The 10,000-nt window shown below is 50.8% G+C and overlaps 1 protein-coding gene across 1 annotated transcript in view; it reads right to left on the bottom strand.

Moving 5' to 3' along the window:
- The window catches only part of neto2b (neuropilin (NRP) and tolloid (TLL)-like 2b), a 21,262-nt gene that overhangs the window by 10,326 nt on the left and 936 nt on the right, over nt 1-10,000 (bottom strand). Inside the window, exons 3-6 of the mRNA XM_076298899.1 lie at nt 9,640-9,769; nt 9,002-9,058; nt 8,003-8,158; nt 7,176-7,472 (exon numbers count right to left, since the gene is read on the bottom strand). Coding sequence (XP_076155014.1) covers nt 7,176-7,472; nt 8,003-8,158; nt 9,002-9,058; nt 9,640-9,769 — 640 coding nt within the window. The remainder of the gene's footprint in view (nt 1-7,175; nt 7,473-8,002; nt 8,159-9,001; nt 9,059-9,639; nt 9,770-10,000) is intronic.

Raw genomic sequence — 10,000 nt, 5'->3', positions numbered from 1 at the left:
CACCAGCACCAACATCAACACCAACACCAGCACCAACATCAAACACCAGCACCAACACCAACACCAACACCAGCACCAACACCAACACCAACACCAGCACCAACACCAACACCAAACACCAGAACCAGCACCAACACCAACACCAACACCAAACACCAGCACCAACACCAACACCAACAACGAGACCAACACCAACACCAACACCAAACACCAGCACCAGCACCAACACCAGCACCAACACCAGCACCAGCACCAACGCCAACACCAACAACGAGACCAACACCAACACCAACACCAACACCAAACACCAGCACCAGCACCAACATCAACACCAACACCAGCACCAGCACCAACGCCAACACCAACAACGAGACCAACACCAACACCAACACCAACACCAAACACCAGCACCAGCACCAACATCAACACCAACACCAGCACCAGCATCAACACCAACACCAACACCAACACCAACAACGAGACCAACACCAACACCAAACACCAACACCAACACCAGCACCAACACCAACACCAGCACCAACACCAAACACCAGAACCAACACCAACACCAACACCAACACCAAACACCAGCACCAACACCAACACCAACACCAACACCAACACCAGAACCAACACCAACAACGAGACCAACACCAACACCAAACACCAACACCAACACCAGCACCAACACCAACACCAACACCAACACCAACACCAACACCAGCACCAGCACCAGCACCAACACCAACACCAACACCAACACCAGCACCAACACCAACACCAGCACCAACACTAACACCAACACCAACACCAAACACCAGCACCGGCACCAGCACCAACATCAACACCAGCACCAGCACCAGCATCAACACCAACACCAAACACCAACACCAGCACCAACACCAACACCAACACCAGCACCAACACCAACACCAACACCAAACACCAGAACCAACACCAACACCAACACCAAACACCAGAACCAACACCAACACCAACACCAAACACCAGCACCAGCACCAACATCAACACCAACACCAGCACCAACACCAACACCAACACCAACACCAAACACCAGAACCAGCACCAACACCAACACCAACACCAAACACCAGCACCAACACCAACAACGAGACCAACACCAGCACCAACACCAAACACCAGCTCCAACACCAACATCAACACCAGCACCAGCACCAGCACCAACATCAACATCAACATCAACACCAACACCAGCACCAACACCAACACCAACACCAACACCAACACCAAACACCAGCACCAGCACCAACACCAACACCAACACCAAACACCAGCACCAACACCAACACCAACAACGAGTCCAACACCAACACCAAACACCAGCACCAGCACCAACACCAGCACCAACACCAGCACCAACGCCAACACCAACAACGAGACCAACACCAACACCAACACCAGCACCAACACCAACACCAGCACCAACACCAACGCCAACAACGAGACCAACACCAACACCAACACCAGCACCAGCACCAACACCAACACCAGCACCAACACCAACATCAACACCAGCACCAGCATCAACACCAACACCAACACCAACACCAACACCAACACCAACACCAACACCAACAACGAGACCAACACCAACACCAACACCAACACCAGCACCAACACCAACACCAGCACCAACACCAAACACCAGCACCAACACCAACACCAACACCAACACCAATACCAACAACGAGACCAACACCAACACAAAACAGCAACACCAGCACCAACACCAACACAAGCACCAGCACCAACACCAACACCAACACCAGCACCAACACCAACACCAACACCAACATCAAACACCAGCACCAGCACCAACATCAACACCAGCACCAGCGCCAGCATCAACACCAACACCAACACCAACACCAAACACCAGCACCAGCACCAACATCAACACCAACACCAGCACCAACACCAACACCAACACCAACACCAAACACCAGAACCAGCACCAACACCAACACCAAACACCAGCACCAACACCAACAACGAGACCAACACCAGCACCAACACCAAACACCAGCTCCAACACCAACATCAACACCAGCACCAGCACCAGCACCAACATCAACATCAACATCAACACCAACACCAGCACCAACACCAACACCAACACCAACACCAACACCAACACCAACACCAACACCAAACACCAGAACCAGCACCAGCACCAACACCAACACCAAACACCAGCACCAACACCAACACCAACAACGAGTCCAACACCAACACCAAACACCAGCACCAGCACCAACACCAGCACCAACACCAGCACCAACACCAAACACCAGCTCCAACACCAACACCAAACACCAGCACCAGCACCAACATCAACACCAACACCAACACCAGCACCAACACCAACACCAACAATGAGACCAACACCAACACCAACACCAAACACCAGCACCAGCACCAGCACCAACATCAACACCAACACCAGCACCAACACCAACACCAACACCAACACCAACACCAACACCAACACCAAACACCAGAACCAGCACCAACACCAACACCAAACACCAGCACCAACACCAACAACGAGACCAACACCAGCACCAACACCAAACACCAGCTCCAACACCAACATCAACACCAGCACCAACATCAACATCAACACCAACACCAACACCAGCACCAACACCAACACCAACACCAACACCAACACCAACACCAAACACCAGAACCAGCACCAGCACCAACACCAACACCAAACACCAGCACCAACACCAACACCAACAACGAGTCCAACACCAACACCAAACACCAGCACCAGCACCAACACCAACACCAACACCAACACCAACACCAGCACCAACACCAACACCAGCACCAACACCAGCACCAACACCAGCACCAACACCAACGCCAACAACGAGACCAACACAAGCACCAACACCAACACCAGCACCAACACCAGCACCAACACCAACGCCAACAACGAGACCAACACCAACACCAACACCAACACCAACACCAGCACCAACACCAACACCAGCACCAACACCAACACCAACACCAACACCAACACCAACACCAAACACCAGCACCAGCACCAGCACCAGCACCAACATCAACACCAGCACCAGCACCAGCATCAACACCAACACCAACACCAACACCAACACCAACAACGAGACCAACACCAACACCAACACCAACACCAACACCAACACCAACACCAACACTAGCACCAACACCAAACACCAGCACCAACACCAACACCAACAACGAGACCAACACCAACACCAAACACCAACACCAAACACCAACACCAACACCAACACCAACACCAACAATGAGACCAACACCAACACCAACACCAACACCAACACCAACACCAAACACCAACACCAGCACCAACACCAGCACCAGCACCAACACCAGCACCAGCACCAACAATGAGACCAACACCAGCACCAGCACCAGCACCAACTGGTGTTGGTCTCGTTGTTGGTGTTGGTGTTGGTGTTGATGCTGGTGCTGGTGTTGATGTTGGTGCTGGTGCTGGTGTTTGGTGTTGGTGTTGGTGTTGGTGTTGGTGTTGGTGCTGGTGTTTGTTGTTGGTGTTGGTGCTGGTTCTGGTGTTTGGTGTTGGTGTTGGTGTTGGTGTTGGTGTTGGTGTTGGTGTTGGTGTTGGTGCTGGTGTTGGTGTTGGTGTTTGGTGTTGGTCTCGTTGTTGGTGTTGGTGTTGGTGCTGGTGCTGGTGTTGGTGTTGGTGTTGGTGTTGGTGCTGGTGTTTGGTGTTGGTGTTGGTGTTGGTGTTGGTTCTGGTGTTTGGTGTTGGTGTTGGTGTTGGTGTTGGTGTTGGTGTTGGTGTTGGTGCTGGTGTTGGTGTTGGTGTTGGTGTTGGTCTCGTTGTTGGTGTTGGTGTACCAACACCAGCACCAGCATCAACACCAACACCAACACCAACACCAACACCAGCACCAACACCAAACACCAGCACCAACACCAACACCAACACCAACACCAACAACGAGACCAACACCAAACACCAACACCAACACCAGCACCAACACCAACACCAACACCAACACCAACACCATCAACGAGACCAACACCAACACCAACACCAACACCAACACCAACACCAAACACCAACACCAACACCAGCACCAACACCAGCACCAACACCAGCACCAGCACCAACAATGAGACCAACACCAGCACCAGCACCAGCACCAGCACCATCACCAACACCGGCACTGGGTCATGTACATTGTTTTATGTCAAGTCGACAAATTCTGTAATAAACGGGGGACTGGAGAGATTGTTTGCACAGTTGTCTTGTTTTGTTTAGATAACGTCCACACTGATTTTGATGGAAATTTTGTTTAGAATCTTGTAACCATCCATAGAAAGTGGTCATATTTTGAGTGGTCGACCAGGGCAGCAGTGCTAACCAACACCTTCTCCACAGAAAACAGTGGTTTCTATAATATTGTAACAAACCAACAGATACCGCAAAAACTAAAACATTGTTCTGGAAATTTCTGGAAATGTATTAAAAGGAAACCCCTAGAGATGTAACATCTCGTTTTCGAGGGGACCTCAAGAAAAAAAAACATACATTACAAACATACATACATACACTGTTCTTGGTGTCATGATAGCTGCTTGCCTTGAAATCTTTGTGGGGCATGTGGGATTGTAGGAGTGGATCAAATATGCCAAACATTTCTTTCTAAAGATAAGCTGGGAATGTTGTGGTGCTGTGTGTGTGTGTGTGTGTGTGTGTGTGTGTGTGTGTGTGTGCGTGTGTGCGTGTGCGTGTGTGTGAGTGTGTGTGCGTGCGTGTGTGTGTGTGTGTGTACGTGTGTGCATGTGCGTGTGGGCGTGCGTGAGTGTCCCTGTGCGTGTGTGCATATGCATGTTAGCATGCGTGTGTGTGAACTTGATAAAAAATGACTCCAAAGGACAAAGGACACTATGGGTCAACAGTGGACAGTGTTGTGTGTTGCTGTTTCTCTTAGTGGGAATGAATAACTGTGTGACAAAATGTGATCTAGAAATGAAGGAACCCTTGTTAGGGTGGACTATAAATCTAGAAATGAAGGAACCCTTGTTAGGGTGGACTAGAAGAACTTATATACTGGTAGCTATGGTGGTTTTAGCTGCATATTCATATGTCCATTACTTATTCAGCTCTCTGCACATCTCTTAATCTTGTGCGCTGTGGAGGTTCTCTAAACTCCACACAGGAAGCTCCAATGCCTCAGGAGGATTGGGAGAAGACACTAGATACATCTTACAGATCTATGAGTATATCTGCTAGCACCACATTCATATTTAACCGCATATTCACACCACCCTCCCTCTCCCTACCCTCTCCACACCTCCTCTCACATCTGGAGACTCTCCAGTGCCTCTCTCCTCATATCCTCCTCTGCTCCCTCTCATCTACTCTCCTCTCTTCTCTTCTCCTCTCCTCCTCCTCTCTTCTTCTCTCCTCCCCTCATGTCCTCTCCTCTCCTCCTCACCTCCTCTCCTCTTCTCTCCTCCCCTCATCTCTTCTCCTCTCTTCTCTCATCTCCTCTCTTCTCATCTCCTCTCATCTCCCACCTACTCCTCTCCTCTCGTCTTTTTCCATTTGATTTCCTCCTGTCTTTCCTCCTCTATCCTCTCCTAAACACTTCTCTCATTAAGTTTCCTTATCTCCTTTTCTCTCCTCATCTCTCTCTTCTCCCCTTCTCTCCTCCTCCCCTCCTCTCCTCTCTCTCTTCTCTCCTCTCCTCTCTCTTCTCCTCCTCTCTCCTCTCCTCTCCTCTCCTCTCTTCTCTCCTCTTCTCCTTCTCTCTCCTCTCCTCTCCTCTCTCTCTTCTCCTCTTCTCTCCTCTTTCTCTTCTCCCCTTCTCTCTCCTCCTCCCCTCCTCTCCTCTCCTCTCCTCTCCTCTCCCCTCCTCTCCTCTCCTCTTCTCTCCTCTCCTCTCCTCTCTCTCTTCTCCTCTTCTCTCCTCTTTCTCTTCTCCCCTTCTCTCTCCTCCTCTCTTCTCTCCTCTTCTCTCCTCTCCTCTCTCTCCCCTCCTCTCCTCTCCTCTTCTATCTTCTCCTCTCCTCTTTCTCTTCTCCCCTTCTCTCTCCTCCTCCCCTCCTCTCCTCTCTTCTCTCCTCTCCTCTCCTCTCTCTCTTCTCCTCTCCCCTCCTCTCCTCTCCCCTTCTCTCTCCTCCTCCCCTCCTCCTCTCCTCTCCTCTTCTCTCCTCTCCTCTCCTCTCTCTCTTCTCCTCTCCTCTCCTCTCCTCTCCTCTCTTCTCTCCTCTTCTCCTTCTCTCTCCTCTCCTCTCCTCTCTCTCTTCTCCTCTTCTCTCCTCTTTCTCCTCTCCCCTTCTCTCTCCTCCTCTCTTCTCTCCTCTTCTCTCCTCTCCTCTCTCTCCCCTCCTCTCCTCTCCTCTTCTATCTTCTCCTCTCCTCTTTCTCTTCTCCCCTTCTCTCTCCTCCTCCCCTCCTCTCCTCTCTTCTCTCCTCTCCTCTCCTCTCTCTCTTCTCCTCTCCCCTCCTCTCCTCTCCCCTTCTCTCTCCTCCTCCCCTCCTCCTCTCCTCTCCTCTTCTCTCCTCTCCTCTCCTCTCTCTCTTCTCCTCTCCTCTCCTCTCCTCTCCTCTCCTCTCTTCTCTCCTCTTCTCCTTCTCTCTCCTCTCCTCTCCTCTCTCTCTTCTCCTCTTCTCTCCTCTTTCTCTTCTCCCCTTCTCTCTCCTCCTCCCCTCCTCTCTCCTCTCCTCTCCTCTCCTCTCCTCTCCTCTCCTCTCTCTCTTCTCCTCTTCTCTCCTCTTTCTCTTCTCCCCTTCTCTCTCCTCCTCTCTTCTCTCCTCTTCTCTCCTCTCCTCTCTCTCCCCTCCTCTCCTCTCCTCTTCTATCTTCTCCTCTCCTCTTTCTCTTCTCCCCTTCTCTCTCCTCCTCCCCTCCTCTCCTCTCTTCTCTCCTCTCCTCTCCTCTCTCTCTTCTCCTCTCCCCTCCCCTCCTCTCCTCTCCCCTTCTCTCTCCTCCTCCCCTCCTCCTCTCCTCTCCTCTTCTCTCCTCTCCTCTCCTCTCTCTCTTCTCCTCTTCTCCTCTCCTCCCCTCCTCCCCTCCTCTCCTCTCCTCTCTCTCTTCTCCTCTCCTCTCCTCTCCCCCTGGCCCCCGATGTCTCACCTGGTATGGGGTTGAGGAGCCCCCCCACGTGCAGGTGGAACTCGGGGTCCGTGGGGAAGGTGTAGCGCACCTTGAAGCCCAGCCCCTCCAGCTCCTCGTCGCTGCTGAACTTGATCCACATGAAGCGTCCGGTGGAAGTGACCAGGCCAGGACTGCGCGACCCGCAGAAGCGGTCAATCAGCGGCGAGAAGCCAAAGGGACCGTCACGGACCTCGATGTTGTCAAAGCGACACTCAAACGACGTCTCAATGTAATAGAGGTCATCAAACTCCAGTTGGATCCTCTTACGAGGGAAAGCTGAGGAACGACAGACAAGGAAGAAAGAGAGAGAGGAGGAGGAAAGAGAGAGCAAGAAAGAGAGAGAGAAGAAAAGAAATGGATGGACAGACAGACAGAGAGAACCAGAAAGAGATACTCATAAATGCTGATGTAAAGTCAATCAATCTAAAAGAAATGTACAAAAACAATAAAAAAAATAAAAATTCAATAAAAAAGAAACTAGTCTGCGACATGAAAATGAAACATAGCATACACACCCTCAACATACAACATACTGTACCCAATAAAGGAATTATCCGGAGTAAAATGCACTTTAGATTAATTTACGGATGATTGGGAGTAAATACGTTGAGTTGACATCAAAATCATGTCATTCGGATGTGTTTTGAGAAAGTTTGATTTTACCGTTTTTAGTCAAAACTTGTTAGCCTGGAAGTGACCAGGGCATGTAATTTCGCTGCTACAAAACGCTATTTTTATACCTCTTCTACAGTTCCTTTAAGACGAACACACACTTGTTATGTGGGGAAGGGGGTAGGTGAACATACCCTCTAAGATGAAGACACACTCTTTGTTGGGGGGGTAGGGGTTGGGGTAGTTGGGGGAGGTGAACTCGCCCCCGTTGAGGTTGCGCACCCACGTGCCACAGTTATCAGGCTTCTGCCGACCTGACTTAGGGGGCAACTGGACCGCACTCTGGGGCTCTGTAGACAAATACACACGCACACAACCACACATGCACACACATACACACACACATGAACAGACACATTCACATACACCAACAAAGACAGAAAGAGACAGTGAGCTGACCAGACACAGTAACACACACACACACACACACACACACACACACACACACACACACACACACATACACACATATGCATAAACACACACAGGCACACGACCACACACACACATATGTGTGCATTTCCTAAGGAATCTTATTTATTTCAGTTTAAATGAATTAGTTGTGACCTCGGCCTCATAGCTGAGCCAAGACTGAAATCCCGTTTCAATTAAGCGGCAGCGGCAGCAGCAGGCGTCAGGCAGGCGGGGGGGGGGGGGGGGCAAAGGGCTGCTGGATCTGTGATAAATACATAATCCAGAGCAGGAAGCCGCGCACATGGCCAGCATCTGGGACCAGCGCAGAGGAGAGGGAGACAGTGGAGAGGAGAGTAGAGGAGAGGAGAGGAGAGAGGAAAGGAGAGGAGAGGAGAGGAGAGGAGAGGAGAGGGGAAAGGAGAGGAGAGGGGAGAGGAAAGGAGGGGAGAGAAGAGAAGAGTAGAGGAGAGGAGAGGGGAGAGGAAAGGAGAGGAGAGGAGAGGAGGAGAGAGGGGAGAGGAGAGGAGAGGAGAAGAGAGAGGAAAGGAGAGGAGAGAAGAGTAGAGAAGAGGAGAGGGGAGAGGAAAGGAGAGGAGAGTAGAGGAGAGTAGAGGAGAGGGGAGAGGAGAGGAGATGAGAGGAGAAGAGAGAGGAAAGGAGAGAAGAGAAGAGTAGAGAAGAGGAGAGGGGAGAGGAAAGGAGAGGAAGAGGAGACAGACCTTTGGTTTTCTGAGCCAGAGCGAAGCCCTCCTTAAACAGGAGCAGCAGCATCCAGGCTGCGGAGAGAGAGAAACACACAGACACACACACAGACACACACACACACACACACACACACACATACACACACACAAATACATTTAGAACACTGTTTCCTCTCCCTGTGATCTCACTAAACTGTATGTGTCAGAGAGATTGAGAGAGAGAAAATGAGACAGGAAGAGATAGATTGAGAAGGGAAGGAAGAAGAGACAGAAGGGGGGTAGACAGAGAGAGGAGAGATTTGGCTGCTTTTGACAAAGAGCCCAACGGCTGATCTGACTGGCTGGACCCCACTACGACCTCATATTACCCACATGCGCACGCACGCGCACACACACACACACCCACACCCACACGCACACACACACACACACACACACTCTCTCTCTCTCTCTCACACACACACACACACACACACACACACACACACACACTCTGTCAATCCGACTGGATCTCAGTCAGTAGCAGATTAAATGGAGATGATGTTGTAGTCTCGTCAGCCGAACATCTTTCTTGCCCCGCTTTCAAAAATGGTACGTCAGGCTCTTATAGATCATAGAAGAACAACCCGAAGCGCACACAAACCCATACACACGCATGCACTCAGGCGACGCGAGGGGGTTCGAGCGTGGAACTCGCCCGGGGTTGGAGCAGCTGCGCCCCTGTGCTGCACGAACCGACAGGAGCTGTCGCATCAGCACCACGAGCGCCGCTCTGTCTTTCCACTGAGCTGAGAAGCGCGGGTGAAAACATACACATTATATAACCGTGGTGTTTAAATTAGGTGAAAAACGACACATATATAAATGTCCTCTGTGGGAATTCAGAAAAATACTTTATTCAGATCTCAGCCTCAAGTCATCTGATAAAACTCCCAACTGGAACATAACGCAAACAAGCTCAAAATGAATTTATTAAATGAGATATTCTCATCGACAGGTACACACAAACACACA

This window comes from Alosa pseudoharengus, unplaced genomic scaffold (assembly GCF_046254945.1).
Source record: "Alosa pseudoharengus isolate Yale_2024_CS ecotype anadromous, Long Island Sound unplaced genomic scaffold, YU_APseudo_1.1 YU_APseudo_1.1_scf_10, whole genome shotgun sequence".
Taxonomy (NCBI): Eukaryota; Metazoa; Chordata; class Actinopteri; order Clupeiformes; family Clupeidae; genus Alosa; species Alosa pseudoharengus.
This window is presented reverse-complemented; position numbering and strand designations above follow the sequence as displayed.